The sequence below is a fragment of the Coregonus clupeaformis genome, chromosome 5 (assembly GCF_020615455.1).
Source record: "Coregonus clupeaformis isolate EN_2021a chromosome 5, ASM2061545v1, whole genome shotgun sequence".
Taxonomy (NCBI): domain Eukaryota; kingdom Metazoa; phylum Chordata; class Actinopteri; order Salmoniformes; family Salmonidae; genus Coregonus; species Coregonus clupeaformis.
Genome location: NC_059196.1, coordinates 31809562 through 31835383, shown reverse-complemented (window position 1 = coordinate 31835383; position 25822 = coordinate 31809562). Strand labels below are relative to the sequence as shown.

Below are 25822 nucleotides of genomic sequence, written 5' to 3'. Positions count from 1 at the left end.
TCTTGTTTCTCATGGTCTGAGAGTCCTTAGGTGCCTTTTGGCAAACTCCAAGGGGCTGTCATGTTCCTTTTACTGAGGAGTGGCTCCCGTCTGGCCACTACCATAAAGGCCTGATTGGTGGAGTGCTGCAAAGATGGTTGTCCTTCTGGAAAGTTATCCCATCTCCACAGAGGAACTCTAGAGCTCTGTCAGAGTGACCATCGGGTTCTTGGTCACCTCCCTGACCAAGGCACTTCTCCCCCGATTGCTCAGTTTGGCCGGGCGGCCAGCTCTAGGAAGAGTCTTGGTGGTTCCAAACTTGTTCCATTTAAGAATAATGGAGGCCACTGTGTTCTTGGGGACCTTCAATGCTGCAAACATTTTTTGGTACCCTTCCCCAGATCTGTGCCTCGACACAATCCTGTCTCTGAGCTCTACGGACAATTCCTTCAACCTCATTGCTTGGTTTTTGCTCTGATATGCACTGTCAACTGTGGGACATTATATAGACAGGTGTGTGCCTTTCCATATCATGTCCAATCAATTGAATTAATCACAGGTGGACTCCAATCAAGTTGTAGAAACATCTCAAGGATGATCAATGGAAACAGGATGCACCTGAGCTCAATTTCGAGTCTCATATTATAGGGTCTGAATACCTATGTAAATAAGGTATTTCTGTTTTTTATTATTAATACATTCGCAAACATTTCTAAAAACCTGTTTTTGCTTTGTCATTATGGGGTATTGTGTATATTGATGAGGGGGGAGAACAATTTCATCCATTTTAGAATAAGGCTGTAACCTAACAAAATGTGAAAAATGTCAAGGGGTCTGATTACTTTCCGAATGCACTGTCTTTCCCGTTGCCTAGTGTAAAGCATGGATAAATAGGATCTATAGGCTAAGCAATATGCAAAGCTTATAGCCTAGGTTCATGCCTTTTTAGGGAGTTTTTCCTAGCCACGTGCTTCTACATCTGCGTTGCTCTTTGGGGTTTTAGGCACGGTTTCTGTATAAGCACTTTGTGACAACTGCTGTTGTAAAAAAGGCTTTATAAATAAATGTGATTGATTGATAGCCTAACAATGTCTGTATGGTCTTTACCACCTGCCAGCTAGCCGTAGACTATGTATTTTCTCACATTGAAGAACGAAAGAAGGGGGAGGGGGGTTCTTGTCTGTAAGATGTCGGCACAAATACGATAATAACCTAAATGTACTCCTGATTCCGGATTCTTTATGAAAAGACTGCGTTTTGGGGAAAATGCCTGTGTTGCATTTTGAAGGGCAGGCCATTTTAAGCTTTCATCTTTAAAAGCTATGCTTGTAACGTTTTAATCACGCCTTGCATCTTTAACTAGACCCTACCCACAGGAGTTGAGTTAGATCAATGCTTTCAGTTTAATAAATTGTAATAAGTTATCTCAGTGTGCTATCAGAGGCCCTCACTGCAATCGCATCTGCTGAGAAATTCAACTTTTAATTGAGATAACTTCTAGCCCTTCCCCCTTTATGAAATAGGCTGGTCCTTACACGGTGACATCCTCCAATCAGATCTCTTTCCACTTCCAGTAGAGCGAAAAGGGAGGTGGAAACTCGGCCTGGTGTATAAAGGCAGTTTTCGCGTGAGATTTTTGTACCAATGCAACCTGCAACTCCTCTGCTAGCCAAGGCCGAATGACGCTAGTAGGCTAGAGCTACACGAAGAACGCGGGGCGCCCCGTGCTGGTGTGTGGATTTCACTGGAGTGTGACAAAGAGGGGGAACCCCCACCAGCGGAGCGTGAAGCCAATGCTGCTGCCGCCGCCGCCTCGGAGCCCAAGCAGACGTGCGCTGTCCAGCCGCGGTGGTGCTGAAACGCCAACATCGATCCTTCCCTCAGTGACGTAGAGAGAGAGGGGCACGGTTAGGCTACAGGCAGATAGATTACACTCGATATGAATATTGTAATGATAAAACTGCGCAAAGACAATACAGAAGCAACATAGAAAATACAGAACTCACAAGCAAGCCAAGCATTAACAAAAAGCAAGTGAAAACTTGGACGAACGGGTTGGACATTTCCCCGCCCTCGGCGTCACTCGAGGGGTGTGAGCAGTACGCCGTATCCTTGCGGAACCCAGAGAAGACTCCCGGGAGAGACAGGAGAGAGAGACTTCAGATCTATAAGGTACGCTCAGGTATTTTTTGCAGAAGGAAAACATGTGTAGGTTAGGCTACTTGTCTAAGAAGCGAAAATCGTCTGTATTGGTTCCAAAACGCCAGTTGGTAAGAGTTCTTTAATTTTGTTGTGATCCTAAAAGCACGTCCAAAACTGCCTTATTTTTGCATAAAATATTGGTGTGAATTGGGGAGTCCTGTGCACGGGAAATGTAAGAGGTGCAATGAGTCGTTTGTGTATTGAACTGGACTGTAAACCTTGTTTTCATCTTTGAGATTTCTAGATAGACCAGAAATCTGTTGATAATAGTCAATTAGTTGAGAATAGGGAGGGACGGGGGCTTTCTTCTGGAGGAGCTGCAGGAGATGAGGAGGGAGGGAGGGAGTGTTGGCATCGAGATGCCGCGAGAGCTGATCTCGCATAGCTTTTTGATGAGCGAGGCAGGAGAGAGTGAAGTGATTATTCTGCTGTTAAAGGATGCGGAGCTGAAGGTTTTATGTTTGAATGACAAGACTCTTCCCGCCGGCACCATGGTTTTGACTGCATTGACCCAGTTTAGCTGCAAGGTAAGACAGCATATTGTTCTTATCTGCGCTTTCTGTCTTCATGTTATCCGGGCTATTCCAAGAGCTATTCCTACAGACATGGCTTTATAGCCGTCATACATCATAAGATCGTTGAATTGACTAAGCTGTAATTAGTCATTTTTAAGACATAGGGGGCTACCCTCGTCCGGAAACGCATAATTTAAATCGAATATATCATTGTGTTGGGGCATGAGCTACATAGCCCACAGACTGATTTGCTGTTTCCGAGAGACAAGCTTCCTCGGTTGACACCGCAGTTGTCGTGTTCTCCCGCTGGTTGTTTACAAGATTCCCCTGTCTGTCTGTCTGTCTGTCTCAGTGTCTGTCCCCATAGTCAACGTGCCTTCCCATCTCCTCTTCACTGGTGTTTCCCACCGATATGTCCCTCGCTCGGTTCTGGAAACGTGAGGAAACGTGATTCATTTGATGGGGCCTTGCAGTAGCGATAAATCACACGCACCCCACATCCATCCATCAGTGCACGCAGCCGCGCGCACACACAAACGCACAGTCGCTTATCATCCACAGCAAGCGAAATACAATATTGTTAGCAATAAAAACAAACCAGGGATGATTTATTTGATATGCCTATAAATCTGGAAGCCAGACCCTCTAATTGCCTATCAAGTCATCGCTCCTTCAGACACTTGATGATGATGATGGCTTGTAGGCTACTGTGCTATCATCGTCAGAGCGCTTATCAGCACTTGTCAGGAATGTAACATGTCAATGTAATCATATTGCTGTCCATAGAACTGAATTAGATGAGCTGCTTCAAGCTTTCTTTCTTTGTAGCGTTCTGTGCGGTGCATGGCTATCAGTGTCACCCCAGTAATAGTCTACACAGACCTGTCGTTGCTGTAGGTTACAAGACAAGACCCACCTGTTTGCCCATTATAACTATATCACTGCGCAGCTGGCCTTGACATAATTATGTTGATTTCCTCTTAAGTCTTTCAGTGAGCCCGGAAGACAGGAGGCGCACGGCCATGGTCTAGCTCGTGTTTCCACGACAACGACAGAGAGCGAGGCACCTTGGTGCACAGCGTAATAGACACTTGCTCTTCAAGCAGACACATGTAGATTTAAAATACACGGATATCTACGCCTAAATAGCGAAAGAAAGCATATATAAAAGATATAGCCTAGAGCAAATAAAAAATGTATGCACAGATTACGGATGTCCGCGAGTCTTTCATGTCCTGGTGATCCGCTCGCAGAGAAACTGTTGTGCAATCTGACGTCGTAAACCATTCAATTTGCCGAAGACAATATACACAAATCCTAGGCTATGCCTATAAGATTACAACGCTCCAAATCATACACCCCCTCCCATTCGTAATTTGTTTTCTCTAGGCTACATAGGCTTTTGAATCAGTTTTTATTTTATTTTGGCCTAGCTATATATTTTTTTACAGATTGGTCCTCATTGCACTGCTCTGTGGACCAGGGACTTGCGGCTTTATGGAATCCTAGAGATTGCCATGAGACCTGATCACATAGGGATGCGGCTTTGCCTTTTACTGATTGATTCATCTGTTGTTTTAGGTCTTATATAATGTTGTTTGTGTTGTGGGGCGACTACTGTGATAAAAAAAAGGGCATAACCTGATCCATTTGTCAATCCAAAGGCAAGTGAAAACCATTGTTTACTTGGCAGGTATTAGACATGTAAATATTGGCATTTAGCTCGGGAGTGGTGCCGGTCGGTAGGCTATTTGTGTTTATTGGTTTGCTAATTCTCACCAACACAACACGACCTCAGCATCATGTCGATTCTGTCGTCATAGAAACGGGAAGTGAGATGTGTGGGTCTCTCTGTGTGATCCAAGGGGGTAACAGAGGGCGCAGTGCATGGCTCGTCTACCCCACAGCAATCTGTGTGAGGGTTGGAAATCAACACACATCAAAAGGGAGCCAGCGGCCACCGGCTCAAATGACAAACCAACGCCTTCCAAGCCTCTTCCATGAATCTAATTTACAAAACAGCACGTGCATCCATCACCCCTCTGAACAATACTTTAATTAGCGAGCGAGCCATGGATTCCAAGTTACAACACACCCTGAGGCATTTGATCTCAACACATCCAATTAAATGCCAGATATTGAATCCTCCTGGCGCAAGCAACTTGAGCTCGTGAGTGATGAGGCCAGATATATTGGCCGCAATAGCAGAGATGGTTGCCCGCGACTAATCGAGCGAAGAGTTATTCTTTTTACATGCTGTAACTAGAAACGGTTTTCTTGAGAGGAGAGCAAAATATAAGTTATGTTTTGACAATATAGACCCACTCTGATTACTGAAAGAAAATATCCAGTAGAGACAGGTTTTTGTAATCAACTGACAGCCTACTAAATGGAACTTGTCATTTATTATTGGCACTTGCATGGTTGATTATGTAGTGATGGTCCTCTGTAGCTCAGCTGGTAGAGCACGGCGCTTGTAACGCAAAGGTAGTGGGTTCGATCCCCGGGACCACCCATACACAAAAAAAAAAAATGTATGCACGCATGACTGTAAGTCGCTTTGGATAAAAGCGTCTGCTAAATGGCATATTATATTATTATTATATTATGTTGCACTCAGCTCCACAAGCCTATTCATTGAAAACAGCGATCACACAGTGCACTGTAGAGTAGGAGCTGTCCAAGTGCTGAAACACTTGTATGGCATTTCCGTGCTTCTGCTTTGCAACCTTGGTCCATCATTCAGTGATTGACAAATAGAATTAACTACAATATTTATCGTTTTTGTATTGGAACAACTGGTGGAAACTATTACATACAGTGAGGGAAAAAAGTATTTGATCCCCTGCTGATTTTGTATGTTTGCCTACTGACATAGACATGATCAGTCTATAATTTTAATGGTAGGTTTATTTGAACAGTGAGAGACAGAATAACAACAACAAAATCCAGAAAAACGCATGTCAAAAATGTTATAAATTGATTTGCATTTTAATGAGGGAAATAAGTATTTGACCCCTCTGCAAAACATGACTTAGTACTTGGTGCCAAAACCCTTGTTGGCAATCACAGAGGTCAGACATTTCTTGTAGTTGGCCACCAGGTTTGCACACATCTCAGGAGGGATTTTGTCCCACTCCTCTTTGCAGATCTTCTCTAAGTCATTAAGGTTTTGAGCCTGACGTTTGGCAACTCGAACCTTCAGCTCCCTCCACAGATATTCTATGGGATTAAGGTCTGGAGACTGGCTAGGCCACTCCAGGACCTTAATGTGCTTCTTCTTGAGCCACTCCTTTGTTGCCTTGGCCGTGTGTTTTGGGTCATTGTCATGCTGGAATACCCATCCACGACCCATTTTCAATGCCCTGGCTGAGGGAAGGAGGTTCTCACCCAAGATTTAATGGTACATGGCCCCGTCCATCGTCCCTTTGATGCAGTGAAGTTGTCCTGTCCCCTTAGCAGAAAAACACCCCCAAAGCATAATGTTTCCACCTCCATGTTTGACGGTGGGGATGGTGTTCTTGTGGTCATAGGCAGCATTCCTCCTCCTCCAAACACGGCGAGTTGAGTTGATGCCAAAGAGCTCGATTTTGGTCTCATCTGACCACAACACTTTCACCCAGTTCTCCTCTGAATCATTTAGATGTTCATTGGCAAACTTCAGACGGGCCTGTATATCACGGCGTAGTGTGTTACCAATTGTTTTCTTGGTGACTATGGTCCCAGCTGCCTTGAGATCATTGACAAGATCCTCCCGTGTAGTTCTGGGCTGATTCCTCACCGTTCTCATGATCATTGCAACTCCACAAGGTGAGATCTTGCATGGAGCCTCAGGCCAAGGGAGATTGACAGTTATTTTGTGTTTCTTCCATTTGCGAATAATCGCACCACTGTTGTCACCTTCTCACCAAGCTGCTTGGCGATGGTCTTGTAGCCCATTCCAGCCTTGTGTAGGTCTACAATCTTGTCCCTGACATCCTTGGAGAGCTCTTTGGTCTTGGCCATGGTGGAGAGTTTGGAATCTGATTGATTGATTGCTTCTGTGGACAGGTGTCTTTTATACAGGTAACAAGCTGAGATTAGGAGCATTCCCTTTAAGAGTGTGCTCCTAATCTCAGCTCGTTACCTGTATAAAAGACACCTGGGAGCCAGAAATCTTTCTGATTGAGAGGGGGTCAAATACTTATTTCCCTCATTAAAATGCAAATCAATTTATAACATTTTTGGCATGCGTTTTTCTGGATTTTTTTGTTGTTATTCTGTCTCTCACTGTTCAAATAAACCTACCATTAAAATTATAGACTGATAATTTCTTTGTCAGTGGGCAAACGTACAAAATCAGCAGGGGATCAAATACTTTTTTCCCTCACTGGAAGTGGGACCACGACTGTGCCAAGTAATGACTCAAGCGTTTATGAACAACACAATCTCACTCATGCAAATATGTACAAAAAGACACACATTTTTGTGCGACTTAATTCGTAGGAAAATACATTTTTTCATGGAGCCTACATTACAAAATGTTCTTCATAATGCATTTAATACAAGGCTCCACTTTTTCGTGTACATTACACAATTTCTTTCATAATGCATTTTATACAAGGCTATGTCGAATTTTATGAGGGTTGCCAAATTGGAGAAAAAATACAACGATTTTTCGTATGAAGTTATTTGATTGGGGAATGGGGATACATTTTTATGATGGGAAATTATAATACACACCATAATACACACGCACACAAACACTTACACACATATACACACACACTTTGTTTGTACTCATGTTATAGCCAACTCTTGACTTTTGTATGAATTCTTTTTAATAAAATATTTGTATCTAGTTGTCATATATTCATTATCTTTAACTGGTTCAGTGTTTGTAGTTTGCATGTTTCAGTAATGATTAACATGGTTAAATAGTTGTAAATCTCTGCTTGATTCAGCTTTTGGTACATTTGGCATTTTTATACATATTCTGTATTTCCACTGAAGAAAGCAATAATTAATCAACACACTACTGTAAATAAATGGACAGTATCTGTTATAAAATGGAAATTGCTATCAGTATATAAATAGTGAGAAATGCTCAGTCTGAAGCCATTCGGCTATGGGTTTCACAGCCCTATAATAATGATACAAGTTATATCACCTTAAAAAGGGTTTATTTACAACCTCTGGGGTATAACATGTTGGGCAAAGTGGTATAGGAGAATCTGACATATAACCCCTAACTTGAGTGCCGTCTTCGCCAATGAGAACCAAGAGGGGCCTACCTCCGTCCTTCATGACTGGGAAAGGCCTCGATTCTAGGCCGTAGAAAATCCTACATCCATCTCATTAGATCAGAACAGGATGGATCAACAGTGATTTGATATTACTGGTTTGCATCCTAAAAAAAGGATAGTTGTGTTTTGCTGCATAACACACTTACATTATTTGTCTACCCATATGATGTGGATCATTGTCAGGTTATTTGATATATAAGCTTCAGTATCAAAAGAACACCATGGTTGTAATAACACTTTAAATAGGTCGTTTGTAAATGTGTAGGTTGTGTTTGTTTTGGGTCCACACTGTAAATTATCAGTGGTGATTTTAGCATGTAAATCTTGGTGGGGCAAACAAACAAACATTTTTGGGGATGCATGCCAGCAAAGCCACTACACTACACAACACTAAACAATACATTAATTGCACTATAACGGTGACAAACGGTGCCCACAAACTGTTAGGGCCTACATAAAGCTGTCCCAACAGCAGAGTCACAACAGCAGTCCCAACACCACTGCTACACACCTGGCAGCAGCGTACAACACATTTTTGGACTCACCTTGTTGTGCTGTGCTGACTTGAACAGGAAGGTGGCGCGGCAGTCAAACTTTGTCATCAAAGTCTGGCATTCTCTGGATTTATGGTGCTTTCAAGACAACTGGGAGCTCAGTAAAAACAAGGTCGGATCATGATGACGTCAGTGATCTTCTGGTCGTAGCTCTAGAAAGAGGCCCGAGTTCCTGACTTACAATTCCGAGTTGGATGACTGTTCAAAACATATTTTCCCAGTCGGAGCTCGTTTTTCCCAAGTTCCCAGTTGTCTTGAACTCACTGATGTCAGATTTACCAGTTCCGAGTTAACAGTTGTTTTGAACATGGCAGAAATCATGCTGGATTGACAACATGGCCAATGTTGAATGTTTATCATTTTAAGCTTGGAAAAGAGACCCTTAAACCCAGAATTGGGACCACACAGCCACTCCACTGAATAGCAGGCTAGTGATTGATTTGCAATGCTTGTAGTTAGCCACTGATTCCTTCCAAACCACTCAATGTTGAATTTGCGATTTCCAACTTGTTGTGTAATGTTTATGTCCAATGGCCGATGAGCACCGATACGTTTTATCTATAATTTCTCTTCATTATCTATCTTCATATGACAAGGATTAAAAATGATTTGCCAGTAGATTGTCGACTTGATTCATGATGATGACTGCTAGCTAAGATTTTGAAAGTATGATGTTGACATGATCAGTCCAATCAAAGCTACTGTAGCTATAATGTGATTTGACGTCATTTTATCTGTGGCCAATGACCTTGAGCCTTCTTGGATAGGCACTTCTAATGTAACTCTATGGCAGCACCCAGGAAGCTTGAATTTTCGAGCTCTACCCTTAGATTTAGCAGTGACTTAGTGTCCCCATGATTGACAGAACACTGAGCCAATCACAGAGCAACTAGAGAACATTACCAACCCCTACGCTCCGTATTTTCCGCTGGCTGCCCCACCACCACAGAAAGCACTGAGCTAGGCTGAAACACCTGCATTTTGGAGCTGCCTTACTCAAGAAAGCAAAAAAGAGACCATGTTTGTATGCGGCTTTATTAACTCAATGATTTTCTTGTACATTGTTTGCAAACATTATTGCCAAAATAACATGCAAAACAGGCAACACCTCCCCACAAAACATATCATTTTTATTGTTTTATTTTTAGCTGCCCTGAATGATAGGTCGCCATTGTAAATTAGACAGTCACAGAGGATTTTCTTCTGAATAACTGGTCAGGGCATAGCATTTTCCATTCAGCTTCAGGCAACTTTGATGTAAGGCTTGATCACACCTGTAGTGACTACTTCTATCCGTCATGCCCATTGTTGCTTATCCATTGTTCACTAGAAATATCAATGTAATTACACCCAACACAATGTTGAAAAACAGAATGCTTCCCTCCACTAGATCACATAACTAGATGTGAGCTGGACATGATCCCAAATGCTGCCACCAGTGTAGCAGAAGAAAGTGAAAGCTGCAACAGGGACTCTAACCAGGGCTCACACGTGGCAAAGTGAGCACTAAGGGCCGTTGCCATGAAAGCCTAGTAGGTCTCTGGGCAGCGGCAGTAGGCCTACAATGCTGGCATATGCCTTGTTACAATAGCCTAAGTATATAACATGATTGACACGACCGTAATAATCATCATGAAACGGCCTTGGAAGTGCCATAAGTGTAAGCCAACATAATTCATTATTTTACATTAACCTGTTTAACTGCATTGATATGGCTTAATTGATCACAGTCCAGACTCGTTGTAGGTGCAATTACCATGCAGTTGCACCAGGGGAAATTAAACCAAACAGATTTTTTTTAAGGTCTTCTGTTTCCCCATATTTATTGATAAATTCATTATCCATCATGAAAATGTATCCCTATTCCACAATCAAATACCTTAATTGATACCACAAAAAAACATAGCACCAGTATCCCAAAGTATTAAGCAAAAACAAGCATAGAAAACAGCAGTGGCAATAATAAAAATAAAATAAAAAAGTAAGGCTACTATTATATCATAAGTATTTCGGTGACAACCTGGGTGATTAAAAATATTGGGGTAACACGTTTGTTATTTTGTATAAATAAATGTGGGACACAAAAAAGGCAGTGTAGAACACCATTGCCCAAAATGCATTGCTCCAAGATTGTTCCGAAGTTTGCCCCCCAAAAATTCATTTTCCTATGAATGAAGTCGCACGGAAATGTGCGTCTTTTCCTACGAATGAAGTCGCACATAAATGTGTGTATTTTCACACGAATTAAGCCACACAAAAACGCACGAAATCTGCAGAAATACCTTTTGTACATATTTACACTAATTGAGTGTGAGATTGTGTTGCTATGAAATAACAAGACCAATTCGGACTATTTCTCTGGAGTGTTGGTCAGTTAGGTTTTTGCGCAGTGCCAATTCCAGCCTGAGGAAACTGTCTGAAGGAATGGTGCCATTTGAGCTCACTAGAGCACGACGTGCCCATAGGCTTTTTCCATTTGGGCCTATTGGTTAGTGCCTTGGCACTCATAATGGACGGCGGTTGAAGTGCATGCAGCCAGTTGGAGGGGTGTTTGGGTGGAAAATAAAATGTGTGTTTTCGTAAAGCGATGGCATATTATATTCTCTGCTTTATTTGATTAGCAGGGATGGTAACTGGCCCCCTCTACACAGGACCTCCATATAGCTTAGTCTGTGTTGGAAAAAAATACAAACGACATAAGAGCCTTGCCTGCATGACGTAGCATGACTGCAAAGTGGACGAGGACAGCCCCCCTCCCATAGCCCCCGTGGTATCTCACTTCAAGTGGACCCTGGCGTTTGCGTTACTATTCTAAATAGGTTTTAACTGTGGTTAATAATCGGCCTTATCTAAGAGACACTACATTGAGGCATTCTAAACGCTCCCTCTGGGTTAGCCCCTGCAGTGGCTGCTGAGTCCCTCTCGAGGAATGGTTGGCATGGTGATTTTTGTTCACCTATAAATTCTCTCCCTTCGACAGTTGCGGTCGACGGTCCTACTTTGCGCGTGGACTCTTGGGGAACACGCGGACCTGCTTAGCTCTCAGACTCATCTCCACGCGCCACTAGGGACACGACCACTGCGAGGTGCTGATTCTCACAGTTTGACCCTTTTTTTGTCTCGGTCCACACATAGTTACTTGACACCTCCGAGTCCCCTGGCCCTGCCGCCCAGCTAACAGCTATCATACACAGAGCATTCATGCGCGACCCTCTATCACAGGAGATGTTTGCACTGGAGGAATGCTAATTGATTAGGCCTATACTGTTTACTCGATAATGCGCTGCATGAGGTGGAACATCATTGTTCATCGCTGTTATAATGGGTGCGTTTACATCATTTTCCATCAGCCTAAAGCAGCAGTTCTGAACTGAGCATTTGTTTCACCAATATGTTTATGTGTGTTAACCGCAGTAGCCTATTTGGAATAGGCCTACAATTACATAAACCTCCGTGTTGCTCGTTTAAGTGTAGCTTATATTTTGTCTAATGCAATGGGATCGCCCATTATAGACCGCAGGGGCACCCAAATAATCAAAGCTGACAGTAGCCTAGCTCTGAATTGAGTTCTCTTCGAAGTCAGTAGTAATTCGCGATGTGAAGCAGAACATTATTTTCTCAACCTTTTCTGGTTTAATAATTACCTAATTAACTAAGCCGTCCAAGTCGTTAACGAGTGATTCCCACTTTGGGTTCCTCCATTTTGGTTTTCATTAAATGTTCACCAGTTAGTTTTCTAATTATTATATGAAGTCATTCAAAGTAATTAGCAATTAATTTTTAATGCAGCTTTCAAATGGGAATCTCAATGGCACTGAATGTAATGCCTTTTTGCCTTGGCCTAAATGCAATTAAACAGCTCTACTACGGAGAGTTGGACGGTTGGGTCGGCAGCGGCTCGGCGGCCAATGCTGCAGTCTCATTTACTGTGTAGGCTTCACCTCTTCTGACTGACTGCCTGGCTTCTCTGTACCCGGAGGTTGGCCGCAGTGCCACGTTGACATTGGGTTGGTTTGATTCAACCTGAGCAGGTGCTGCTGTTACTCTACTATCACATATCTACAATACAAAATCAATGTATTAATATTATTTACTGACTGGCACAATTTTCTAACGATTTGGCAATATCTAATCAATTTTAGGTATAGGCCTATCCAGAGGTGGAAACAATTATGCAATGAACCGGCTCACAGATTATATATGCCTATCTCATTTAATCCATTTTATCTCTCTCTATTGACAGTCTTCTGCAGGCTATAAAGAAGTAAATAGAAGTTAGCAGGTTGCTGGAATAATTCACTCAAAGCTAATGATAAATCCGACTCATCTCATTTTATCGATCAGCGCGCACCATCTGGATTTCGCAATGAGCCAGGCTGCAGGAACGAGGAGATGATTAGCACCGCCAAAATATTCCTCTCTCTCCTCTCTACACGGCTCTATTAAATATCTCGGCGTTGGAATAGAACGGCCAGGGTCATTATGCTTGTTTGCCGCTTGGTGACCCTTCAGGCACTGTCGCAGAGCCGTGCGTGCGTGCCCATTGCCAGACTGATGCTCCGCGGGTGCTCGCGTGTCGGCCCGTCCTCTCTCCACGTTCAACAAGCAATATAGATGTCGCATCTGTTTGTAGACAGACAGTGTCGCCTCTGAAACCTATAAAAAGCATTTGAGGCTTTGGTCTTCCAGAGGAACATATGAACGTATAACTAGATTGAGAATAGGAGTAAAAGACGGGGGGTTGCAGCAGCAAAGAAGCGGTATTGTGGCCATCGGTGGTGCATGTGACGTCATCTACGAATCACAGATCCACGTATCCTGAGAGAAATTGCTCCTTGGTGATCAGTTGCTATAGCAATGCTCCTTTAGTGGAAAGTTGAGCAAAGGATAACCGTTTTCGAAGCACACAGGCATAGGGTCGCGAGGAGGCGAGCTCCGCAAACACACGCAGCAGCGTGGCATGTTCGAGAAGAGGGATTCGATTTGCATCCTATTTTCTATGGAAAAGCTGCTCTTCTGCGAGAAAACAAGGGGCGTTGTCACGGATGAAGGAACACTGGTATTAGCCTACATTTCACTGATGCCAATGACTTTGTTGCTATGGAAGCCTATTATTGCATGCAATCTTTGCGTGTGTGTATGTGGGTGTCTGTGTGCGTGTAGCCAGTGTTTGTTTTTGTGATATCATTTTACAGCATACCCTACTTGCGGAAATGCCTCATATTCAGCGTATTCAATTCAAAGGAACTAAAGTAGAGCTGTCCAGTGTTGAAAAGCCTGTAGTAGGGCATTGCTGTGTCTCCCTGTCGCTATATGCACGTCACTCTGGCACCTGTTTTGCAACCTTTTGGGCCATCCTAGTTTATTTTGGCAAATTGAACTTTAATATAATATTTTCTCTATTTAATTAATCTTAACATAAGGGCAGTAGTTGTAAATAAATTCCTGTTCGACGGCGATATCTTTGTCGGTTCTCTTATGAAACCTGTGGCATTGCGTCTGCAGCTTTGGCGACCGGGAGTTCAATACACCGAACAGATACGCGGAAAGCCAATTACTCAATAAATATATAGCCTACTGCCGGTGCCGGTGCTGTTGATGTTTTCGTTTATTTTTCTGTGTTGAGAATGCTACATAGAACTGTTGTCACCATAGAGAGTTTATGGTAAATGAATGGTTCAACAGAAACGACAGCGAATGCCACAGGCGAGTCTCGGATTTTAAACTGAGTAATGGCAACCTCGGCACCTTGCTTTCTGTTCACTAGACTGTGCCAGATTAGCCCATGGCTTGTCAGTAAAACACCGGGCATGTCCTCGTTATTTTACAGAAGGGATGTGTGTGTGTGTCCGTGCATGTGAAGCACAAGAGTGCCATCATCTTCACCCGTCTGTGTGGGGATGAATGCCGCCGATGCCTTCGCCATTCCGAGCTCCCAGCTCGCGTTCAGTAGGGCAGTAGGGGAGAGTGGGTGAAGAGGTAGAAGGAGGTGTGACGGCGTTGTAAAGTGCAGTGGCGCCTGGGGTCATGTGAAACTCGAAGGCATGTCATATCTCCCCGATTTTCTAAAGTGATGTGAGAGCTCGGGTCTCTCTCCTCTGCGGCGCTAGAGGATTATCACGCCTCTCGGTAGTGGTGACAATCGCCAGCGCGGGAACATCTGAGCTCGCAGAGCCCCTGCCTCAGGGCTGTTTCAAAACGTTTCAGTATTTAGAGCGCCCCAAAAACTGTCATTTCGTTCTACCGTCATGAATTAGCAATGCGCAAGCTTAGCTTGACGTGGGATCAGCTAGCTGTCGACATTATAAACACGTGGACCAAGTTAGGCTATAAAAAGCGATGGCGAACAAAAGCGCGTGTCAACACCAGATACAATGTCTGCGGTGTGACTTTACAGGATGGGCAGACCGTTCTAAGGAAGGAGAGTAGAGAGGATTGACAGACCAGACCAAGGCAGTAGAGTAGAGAGGATTGACAGACCAGACCAAGGGAGTAGAGTAGAGAGGATGGATAGACCAGACCAAGGGAGTAGAGTACAGAGGATGGATAGACCAGACCAAGGGAGTAGAGTAGAGAGGATGGATAGACCAGACCAAGGGAGTAGAGTAGAGAGGAGGGATAGACCAGACCAAGGGAGTAGAGTAGAGAGGATGGATAGACCAGACCAAGGGAGTAGAGTAGAGAGGATGGATAGACCAGACCAAGGGAGTAGAGTAGAGAGGATGGATAGACCAGACCAAGGGAGTAGAGTAGAGAGGATGGATAGACCAGACCAAGGGCGTAGAGTAGAGAGGATGGATAGACCAGACCAAGGGAGTAGAGTAGAGAGGATGGATAGACCAGACCAAGGGAGTAGTAGAGAGGATGGATAGACCAGACCAAGGGAGTAGAGTAGAGAGGATGGATAGACCAGACCAAGGGCGTAGAGTAGAGAGGATGGATAGACCAGACCAAGGGGTGAGTAGAGAGGATGGATAGACCAGACCAAGGGAGTAGAGTAGAGAGGATGGATAGACCAGACCAAGGGCGTAGAGTAGAGAGGATGGATAGACCAGACCAAGGGCGTAGAGTAGAGAGGATGGATAGACCAGACCAAGGGAGTAGAGTAGAGAGGATGGATAGACCAGACCAAGGGAGTAGAGTAGAGAGGATGGATAGACCAGACCAAGGGAGTAGAGTAGAGAGGATGGATAGACCAGACCAAGGGAGTAGAGTAGAGAGGATGGATAGACCAGACCAAGGGCGTAGAGTAGAGAGGATGGATAGACCAGACCAAGGGAGTAGAGTAGAGAGGAGGGATAGACCAGACCAAGGGAGTAGAGTAGAGAGGAGGGATAGACCAGACCAAGGGAGTAGAGTAGAGAGGATGGATAGACCAGACCAAGGGAGTAGAGTAGAGAGGATGGATAGACCAGACCAAGGGAGTAGAGTAGAGAGGATGGATAGACCAGACCAAGGGAGTAGAGTAGAGAGGATGGATAGACCAGAACAAGGGAGTAGAGTAGAGAGGAGGGATAGACCAGACCAAGGGAGTAGAGTAGAGAGGATGGATAGACCAGACCAAGGGCGGAGAGAGGATGGATAGACCAGACCAAGGGAGTAGAGTAGAGAGGATGGATAGACCAGACCAAGGGAGTAGAGTAGAGAGGATGGATAGACCAGACCAAGGGCGGAGAGTAGAGAGGATGGATAGACCAGACCAAGGGAGTAGAGTAGAGAGGATGGAAAGACCAGACCAAGGGAGTAGAGTAGAGAGGATGGATAGACCAGACCAAGGGCGGAGAGAGGATGGATAGACCAGACCAAGGGAGTAGAGAGGAGGGATAGACCAGACCAAGGGAGTAGAGTAGAGAGGAGGGATAGACCAGACCAAGGGAGTAGAGTAGAGAGGATGGATAGACCAGACCAAGGGAGTAGAGTAGAGAGGATGGATAGACCAGACCAAGGGAGTAGAGTAGAGAGGATGGATAGACCAGACCAAGGGAGTAGAGTAGAGAGGAGGGATAGACCAGACCAAGGGAGTAGAGTAGAGAGGATGGATAGACCAGACCAAGGGAGTAGAGTAGAGAGGATGGATAGACCAGACCAAGGGAGTAGAGTAGAGAGGATGGATAGACCAGACCAAGGGAGTAGAGTAGAGAGGAGGGATAGACCAGACCAAGGGAGTAGAGTAGAGAGGAGGGATAGACCAGACCAAGGGAGTAGAGTAGAGAGGATGGATAGACCAGACCAAGGGAGTAGAGTAGAGAGGAGGGATAGACCAGACCAAGGGAGTAGAGTAGAGAGGAGGGGGGTTGTTCTGTCGTTTCATCATAATAATCTTGCAATGGCCCTTCATATCTTTGATGCAGTGTGTGTGTGTGTGCGTGTGCGTGTGTGTAAAAGCAATGAAAACAGAGGTATTTTCTCTTCCTTAAAAACATGAGTGCTCTTTTAGATCAGTTTGAATGGATTTCTTGGTAGTCATAGCATATAGAGTGCATCTGTATAATAGCCTATACTGCTTGTCATCATTAATGTAGTGTATGAGTCATTCTTTACTAGTGCTTGTTTTTTCCTTCACAGGTAAATGTTGAAGACACCGTTGAAATGTTACCAAAATCGAGAAGAGCACTTACCATTCAAGAGATTGCGGCGTTAGCCAGATCTTCATTACATGGTAAATACGAGCATTGCGCCCGAACGCAAACACACGCACGTAGACACACACACACACAGACACACACAGACACACACACACACACACAAAACAAAAACAAAGCCTGCCTGCTATAGTCTTTATACTTTACATGTATGTGACCCTTGCCCTCTAATCTTTGACCTCTAGGCATCTCCCAGGCGATGAAGGACCATGTGACGCGGCCTACAGGCATGGCCCAGGGCAGGGTGGCCCACCTGATAGAGTGGAAGGGCTGGTGTAAGCCCACTGACACCCCCACAGCTCTGGAGTCTGACTTCAACAACTACTCTGATCTCACTGAGGGAGAACAGGAGGCACGCTTCGCTGCAGGTCAGTAGGCCTACCTTGTTTATCATTAGGATCATTTAGTTTTACTTTAACAGGTAAGTTGACTGAGAATGTTTTTTGCACCAATGACTTAGGTATTAAAATGTTGTGAAATGTTCCTCTTTCTCTCAGTTTTTTTGTCCCCTTCTTTCTATGCCACTCATTTTTCCTCTGTCCCTGTCTGCCTCCCTCTTTTTCTCTTTCACTCTGTCTCCCTATCCCTCTCTCTTTTACCTTGTCTCCGTCTATCTCTCTACCCATTCTAGGTCCCTCGTTCCTTCGCTCTTCGCTCTTCGTCTTTCACCCTCTCTCTCCTCATTCCTCTCTGTCTTTCACCCTCTCTCTCCTCATTCCTCTCTGTCTTTCACCCTCTCTCTCCTCATTCCTCTCTGTCTTTCACCCTCTCTCTCCTCATTCCTCTCTGTCTTTCACCCTCTCTCTCCTCATTCCTCTCTGTCTTTCACCCTCTCTCTCCTCATTCCTCTCTGTCTTTCACCCTCTCTCTCCTCATTCCTCTCTGTCTTTCACCCTCTCTCTCCTCATTCCTCTCTGTCTTTCACCCTCTCTCTCGCCATTCTCCCTCCCTCGCTGCAGTGCAGCCTCTCAAGGTTAATTTGCACAGTAAGGTTCTGCTCCTGGCTAGTGCCGGCGTGACTGAGCGCTTTTCTCTGTGTCCCTCCTCTCCTCTCCTCTCCTCTCCTCTCCTCTCCTCTCCTCTCCTCTCCACCCAATATGCCCCCTTTACACACATACAGGCATGCAAACACTTCTATCCCCTTCCCCTATGTATGCACTGTATATGATATGTATGTGTGTGTGTGTGTGTGTGTGTCTGTCTGTTTGCTGGCTCTCATGATAGATTAAGCCAGCTGAATGGGAGGTACAGTGGTGGTTGTGTCCATGTGGGGTTGTCCTATTGATGGACCAGCCCGTGCCAGCACACACACATCTCCGTCTCGGCCTCTCTCTCTAACACACACACACACACACACACACACACACACACACACACACACACACATTCTTGGACAGTGGTTCTCCCCCTGCAGGAGTCTGGCTGTCAGCCCTGACCAACACTTAAAGGAGCTTATTTCACACTTTAGACTGTGTGAGTGTGATAGAGAGAGTGTGTATAGAAGAGTGTAATTTTCAGTGTGTGTTTGTATGTGTGAGAGTGTGTAAAATGTTACTGTGTGTGTGTGTGTGTGTGGGGGGGGTCCAGAGAAACTGCAGTGTTTGCCCTCTGCCATCATCTGTGAAATATGCTGATTTTCACATTGAGTTCAGTTGGAGCCAGGTCCATGGGTTTACTCTGTAGAGGCCATCAAAGTGTTCTGGGAGTGTGCTGGTCTAAACATGTCTGCATGCGAGAAGAGCCAATCTCTGCAGGAACATAGCGCACACACACACGTGTATGCAGAATGGATGTAAACCTTGAGTGTATAAGATGGAGAAAGACAATGAGGAACAGAAATGTAAAGAACGAGACTAGTGGTATGTGTCGGAGGACGGGCCTTCCTGTGTGTGAAGGCTGAGTTTAGGGCTGAGCCACAGTAGAATATGAATGGTAGAATTGATCTCTGTGTGAATCAACACATTAATACAGAACGCATGACTGCAGAGAACAGGGGAGAGGGAAATAGAGAGAGAAAATTTACATTGAAATGAGATGAGAGGGGTGAGGAGAGAAAGAGAGAGTGCGATGAAAACGAAATAAGTTGAAAAAGAAGGAGATTGAAATGCAAAGGAAAATGAGATGAATGAGGAAAGGAGAGGAACACAAGGTGCGTTGCTAAGGGAGAGAGATGACCAATACACGAGAAGAGAGGAATGAGAAAAGAGAGGGATTGGATAGAATACAAAAGAGAGGAGAGGAATGAGGAAAGGAAGGCCATTGGTGCAGCTGAGAGAAACAGGTCATTTGTGATTGGCTAGCTGGTGACAGTGATTGGTGGTGATTGGTCAGCTCCTCTCTCTGGCTCTGTCACATGCCGAGTCACCTCAGCCACAGAGAAAACCCACGGTCACCGTGTCCCCTGTGTGTGTGTAGTAAAATAATCATTTGGTGGGTGCTTATATTTGTCCTATTTCATGTACAAGTGTGTATTAATACACGTGGGAATTGGAAATGTGTTTTTTGCATATCCCAACTCTCCCTGAGACTCCCTCAGAGAGTGGTCATTATCAACAATTAGGGTTAAGTGCCTTGCTCAAGGGCACATCAGCAGATTTTCGATCTTGTCAGCACGAGGATTTGAACTAGCGACGGTTCAGTTACTGGCCCAACGCTCTAACCGTTAATTTGTGGAATTTCTTTCCTTCTTAATGCGTTTGAGCCAATCAGTTGTGTTGTGAAAAGGTAGGGGTGGTATACAGAAGACAGCCCTATTTGGTAAAAGACCAAGTCCATATTATGGCAAGAACAGCTCAAATAAGCAAAGAGAAACGACAGTCCATCATTACTTTAAGACATGAAGGTCAGTAAATACGGAACATTTCAAGAACTTTGAAAGTTTCTTCAGGTGCAGTCGCAAAAACCATCAAGCGCTATGATGAAACTGGCTCTCATGAGGACCGGCACAGGAAAGGAAGACCCAGAGTTACCTCTGCTGCAGAGGATAAGTTCAATAGAGTTAGAGTTAACTGCATTTCTTCAAAGTAGCCACCCTTTGCCCTTCCCCAGATCTGTGCCTTGACACAATCCTGTCTCTGAGCTCTATGGACAATTCCTTCGACCTCATGGTTGGGTTTCTTCTCTGACATGCACTGTCAACTGTGGGACCTTACAGTGAGGGAAAAAAGTATTTGATCCCCTGCTGATTTTGTACGTTTGCCCACTGACAAAGACATGATCAGTCTATAATTTTAATGGTAGGTTTATTTGAACAGTGAGAGACAGAATAACAACAAAAAAATCCAGAAAAATGCATGTCAAAAGTGTTATAAATTGATTTACATTTTAATGAGGGAAATAAGTATTTGACCCCTCTGCAAAACATGACTTAGTACTTGGTGGCAAAACCCTTGTTGGCAATCGCAGAGGTCAGATGTTTCTTGTAGTTGGCCACCAGGTTTGCACACATCTCAGGAGGGATTTTGTCCCACTCGTCTTTGCAGATCTTCTCCAAGTCATTAAGGTTTCGAGGCTGACGTTTGGCAACTCGAACCTTCAGCTCCCTCCACAGATATTCTATGGGATTAAGGTCTGGAGACTGGCTAGGCCACTCCAGGACCTTAATGTGCTTCTTCTTGAGCCACTCCTTTGTTGCCTTGGCCGTGTGTTTTGGGTCATTGTCATGCTGGAATACCCATCCACGACCCATTTTCAATGCCCTGGCTGAGGGAAGGAGGTTCTCATCCAAGATTTAACGGTACATGGCCCCGTCCATCATCCCTTTGATGCGGTGAAGTTGTCCTGTCCCCTTAGCAGAAAAACACCCCCAAAGCATAATGTTTCCACCTCCATGTTTGACGGTGGGGATGGTGTTCTTGGGGTTATAGGCAGCATTCCTCCTCCTTCAAACACGGCGAGTTGAGTTGATGGCAAAGAGCTCGATTTTGGTCTCATTTGACCACAACACTTTCACCCAGTTCTCCTCTGAATCATTTAGATGTTCATTGGCAAACTTCAGACGGGCCTGTATATGTGCTTTCTTGAGCAGGGGGACCTTGCGGGCGCTGCAGGATTTCAGTCCTTCACGGCGTAGTGTGTTACCAATTGTTTTCTTGGTGACTATGGTCCCAGCTGCCTTGAGATCATTGACAAGATCCTCCTGTGTAGTTCTGGGCTGATTCCTCACTGTTCTCATGATCATTGCAACTCCACGAGGTGAGATCTTGCATGGAGCCCCAGGCCGAGGGAGATTGACAGTTATTTTGTGTTTCTTCCATTTGCGAATAATCGCACCAACTGTTGTCACCTTCTCACCAAGCTGCTTGGCGATGGTCTTGTAGGCCATTCCAGCCTTGTGTAGGTCTACAATCTTGTCCCTGACATCCTTGGAGAGCTCTTTGGTCTTGGCCATGGTGGAGAGTTTCGAATTTGATTGATTAATTGCTTCTGTGGACAGGTGTCTTTTATACAGGTAACAAACTGAGATTAGGAGCACTCCCTTTAAGAGTGTGCTCCTAATCTCAGCTCGTTACCTGTATAAAACACACCTGTGAGCCAGAAATCTTTCTGATTGATAGGAGGTCAAATACTTATTTCCGTCGTTAAAATGCAAATAAATGTATAACATTTTTGACATGCGTTTTTCTGGATTTTGTTGTTGTTATTCTGTCTCTCACTGTTCAAATAAACCTACCATTAAAATTATAGACTGATCATGTCTTTGTCAGTGGGCAAACGTACAAAATCAGCAGGGGATCAAATACTTTCTTCCCTCACTGTATATAGACAGGTGTGTGCTTTTCCAAATCATGTCCAATCAATTTATTTTACCACAGGTGGACTCCAATAAAGTTGTATAAACATCTCAAGGATGATCAATGGAAACAGGATGCACCTGAGCTCAATTGAGTCTCATAGCATAGGGTCTGAATACCTATGTAAATAAGGTATTTCCGTTTTTAATTTTTTATACATTTTCAAAAATGTCTAAAAACCTGTTTTTACTTTGTCATTATGGGGTACTGTGTGTAGATTTATGAGGGAAACAAAATGTGGAAAAAGTCAAAGGGTCTGAACAATTTCCGAATGCACTCTACCTGTGTGTTGTATTTGTGAATTATTTGCAGTGTTTGCATACATACCCAGGTGACATGTTTATATGTTTGTATGATCTACGACCTCTCCGGTTTAGAACCTTGCTGTCTATCCCTGTACTCTGTCTTCCACAGAAAGGACCTGTCAATCAAAAAAGCATGAATTTCTGTGAATATGATGTCTAACCTGATTATCTCTGTCTATCAACAATGACAAGCCACTGGAATCTGACAACTTGGATGGAAAATTACTGAGGATAATAGCAGATTATATTTCCACTCCTATTTGCCATATATTCAATTTAAGCCTACTAGAAAGTGTGCCCTCAGGCCTGGAGGGAAGCAAAAGTCATTCCGCTACCTAAGAATAGTAAAGCCCCCTTTACTGGCTCAAATAGCCGACCAGTCAGCCTGTTACCAACCCTTAGTAAAGTTTTGGAAAAACTTGTGCTCAGACACCCATGCATACCCCACAAGACATGCCACCAGAGGTCTCTTCACATTCCATAACTCCAGAACAGACTATGGGAGGCGCACAGTACTACATAGAGCCATGACTACATGGAACTCTATTCCACATCAGGTAACTGATGCAAGCAGTAGAATCAGATAGAAAAAAACTGATAAAAATACACCATATCGAACAGCGAGGACTGTGAAGCAACACAAACATAGGCACAGACACACGCATACACACACAGGATAACATACACACTATACACACACGCACACATGGATTTTGTATTATAGATATGTGGTAGTAGAGTAGGGGCCTGAGGGCACACCCTTAATATGTTGTGAAATCTGTTGTGAATGTATTGTAATGTTTTTAAAATTGTATAACTGCCTTAATTTTGCCGGACCCCAGGAAGAGTAGCTGCTGCCTTGGCAGCAGCTAATGGGGATCCATAATAAATACAAATACAGTGGGGGAAAAAAGTATTTAGTCAGCCACCAATTGTGCAAGTTCTCCCACTTAAAAAGATGAGAGAGGCCTGTAATTTTCATCATAGGTACATGTCAACTATGACAGACAAATTGAGAAAAAATAATCGTGTTTGGAGGACAAAGAATGCTGAGTTGCATCCAAAGAACACCATACCTACTGTGAAGCATGGGGGTGGAAACATCATGCTTTGGGGCTGTTTTTCTGCAAAGGGACCAGGACGACTGATCCGTGTAAAGGAAAGAATGAATGGGGCCATGTATCGTGAGATTTTGAGTGAAAACCTCCTTCCATCAGCAAGGGCATTGAAGATGAAAGGTGTCTGGGTCTTTCAGCATGACAATGATCCCAAACACACCGCCCGGGCAACGAAGGAGTGGCTTCGTAAGAAGCATTTCAAGGTCCTGGAGTGGCCTAGCCAGTCTCCAGATCTCAACCCCATAGAAAATCTTTGGAGGGAGTTGAAAGTCCGTGTTGCCCAGCGACAGCCCCAAAACATCACTGCTCTAGAGGAGATCTGCATGGAGGAATGGGCCAAAATACCAGCAACAGTGTGTGAAAACCTTGTGAAGACTTACAGAAAACGTTTGACCTGTGTCATTGCCAACAAAGGGTATATAATAAAGTATTGAGAAACTTTTGTTATTGACCAAATACTTATTTTCCACCATAATTTGCAAATAAATTCATTAAAAATCCTACAATGATTTTCTGGATTTTGTTTTCTCATTTTGTCTGTCATAGTTGACGTGTACCTATGATGAAAATTACAGGCCTCTCTCATCTTTTTAAGTGGGAGAACTTGCACAATTGGTGGCTGACTAAATACTTTTTTTCCCCCACTGTACAAACCTGTATGTGTGAGTGTGTGTATTGAATGTTTGTGAATATGATGTCTAACCTATGTGTGTGTGTGTGCAGGTGTGGCGGAGCAGTTTGCCATAGCGGAGGCAAAGCTGAGAGCCTGGTCATCCGTGGACGGAGATGATTCTAATGACGACTCATATGATGAGGACTTCATTCCCGCCAACGAGCCCACAACACAAAGCACAGGTACTGTACACAGACACACACACATAATCAGACCACCTCCAAAACATCTAACGATACCAACTTCATTTTTTAACTTCCAAATTTGAGCCAAAACTACCCTATTACAACTGGAGTATCACTGAAGAGTGCATGGTCCTCCTTTCTAATACCTTCATTTATTCCTCCCCTGCTTTATACCCTCCAGGCCCTGCACGTACCTTTCTCCCCATCCCCCCACCTCTCTCTGTCTCCTCTCTCTGTGTGGTGACGAGGCTGTCTGGAACTCTTATTGTCCCAGTGCCCTACTTTCATTTAAAAAAATGTTGTTCCCCGGCGCAATTTGATATCCCTCCTGCAAGTTTAATTTGATTCCTTTGCTGCAGACTGGGGGTGGGGGTTGCTATATGAGTTTGTTGGCTGTGTGAGTGGACTATACATTTACTGTGTGTGTGTGTGTGTGTGTGTGTGTGTGTGTGTGTGTATGTTTGTGTGTGAATCTATTGTGGGGATGCCAATGCTTTTAGGCTGATTGATTACTCCACTGCACCAAATATGACAGCTTTGTTTTGCTTGATAATGTCATTTATTTTAATTTAGTATGACGTATTTTATTCCGTAACACTATATGGTTGAGAAGCTGCCCCAAAGGCGCAGATCTAGGATCAGCTTGAATCCTATAACCTCCACCCTTTCCAGATTTAGCCTGATAAGTCAGTTTCATTATTTAACGTGTCTGCTGTCATTCCATAACAATACATTGTCTCTCATCAGTAGGGCTCATAGTTTTTCCTGACTACGTGACCTCGTCAGGCATGGTCAGACATTAGGCAGGATCATTCAGTACACTCACTGTCTCTCTTCTCCCCCCTCTTTGGCTCCAGAGGTGCCCCCCTACCTGAGGGACCTTCTTCACAGTCAGGTGTGTCAGCACCTGGGTCTGCGGGGGCCGTGCTGCGAGGGGGCAGGAGGAGGAGACGGGCCCTCCCCCACCTCCACAGACACCCTCTGCTCCAGCCTCTGCAGCTTGGATGAGCAACATCCCTTACTGCGAGATCTCACCCATCACTGCGGCAACAACCACGGTAATGCCGCCGAGCTGGCCGCCAAGATCCTCTCGGCCCTGCAAGGGGGGGAGGAGATGCTGTTGGCCCGCCTCCAGAGGGTGGGGCAGGGTGTTAGAGGGAGAGGGGACTTCAATAGCCTGGGGGATGGAAGGGGCCGGCCGGGGGGGGAGGAATCGCCCTGCTACTCTGTGACCTACTCCGAGACCTACCTGTCGCCCGGGGAGGACGACGATACGCCCTGCAAAGACTATGAGGGCACCGTGTGCCAGAGAGAAGGAGATGGCGAGGTGTACCCACCTGACTATGCCACCCACAGGAAGGTCTCAGACGTAGCCTCCTCCGGAGTGGTGTCTCTGGACGAGGATGAAGAGGAGGAAGAGGAGGAGGAGGAGGAGAGGGAGAGAGAGCAGGGAAACGAATGACTCCCCTGTCATTGATTTTTGTTTCATCCATTGTTTCTCCCTCCATCTCTCCGTCCATCTCTCCGTCCATCTCTCCCTCCATCTCTCCCTCCATCTCTCCCTCCATCTC

The 25822-nt window shown here is 44.6% G+C and overlaps 1 protein-coding gene across 3 annotated transcripts; it reads left to right on the top strand.

Annotated features, from left to right (window-relative positions):
- Positions 1-1886: 1886 nt before the first annotated feature.
- LOC121566880 (protein FAM131A-like) lies at positions 1887-25822 on the top strand. 3 transcript variants are annotated; one of them, XM_041876776.2, is made up of 5 exons: positions 1887-2151; positions 17101-17194; positions 17363-17545; positions 24117-24248; positions 25109-25822. In XM_041876776.2, the coding sequence occupies exons 2-5, from the start codon at positions 17125-17127 to the stop codon at positions 25711-25713; spliced, it is 990 nt and encodes a 329-aa protein (XP_041732710.1). In that variant the 5' UTR covers positions 1887-2151; positions 17101-17124; the 3' UTR covers positions 25714-25822. The 3 variants fall into 3 exon arrangements, with proteins under 3 accessions (XP_041732710.1, XP_041732709.1, XP_041732708.1); XM_041876775.2 differs by lacking the exon at positions 1887-2151 and adding an exon at positions 2588-2708; XM_041876774.2 differs by lacking the exon at positions 1887-2151 and adding an exon at positions 13175-13594.

Coding starts and splice junctions, on each gene's coding strand:
- LOC121566880 (XM_041876774.2), top strand. CDS start 13,496: ATGTTCGAGAAGAGGGATTCGATTTGCATCCTATTTTCTATGGAAAAG. Junction 13,595..17,100: donor TCACGGATGAAGGAACACTG/GTATTAGCCTAC, acceptor TTTCCTTCACAG/GTAAATGTTGAAGACACCGT. Junction 24,249..25,108: donor GCCCACAACACAAAGCACAG/GTACTGTACACA, acceptor CTTTGGCTCCAG/AGGTGCCCCCCTACCTGAGG.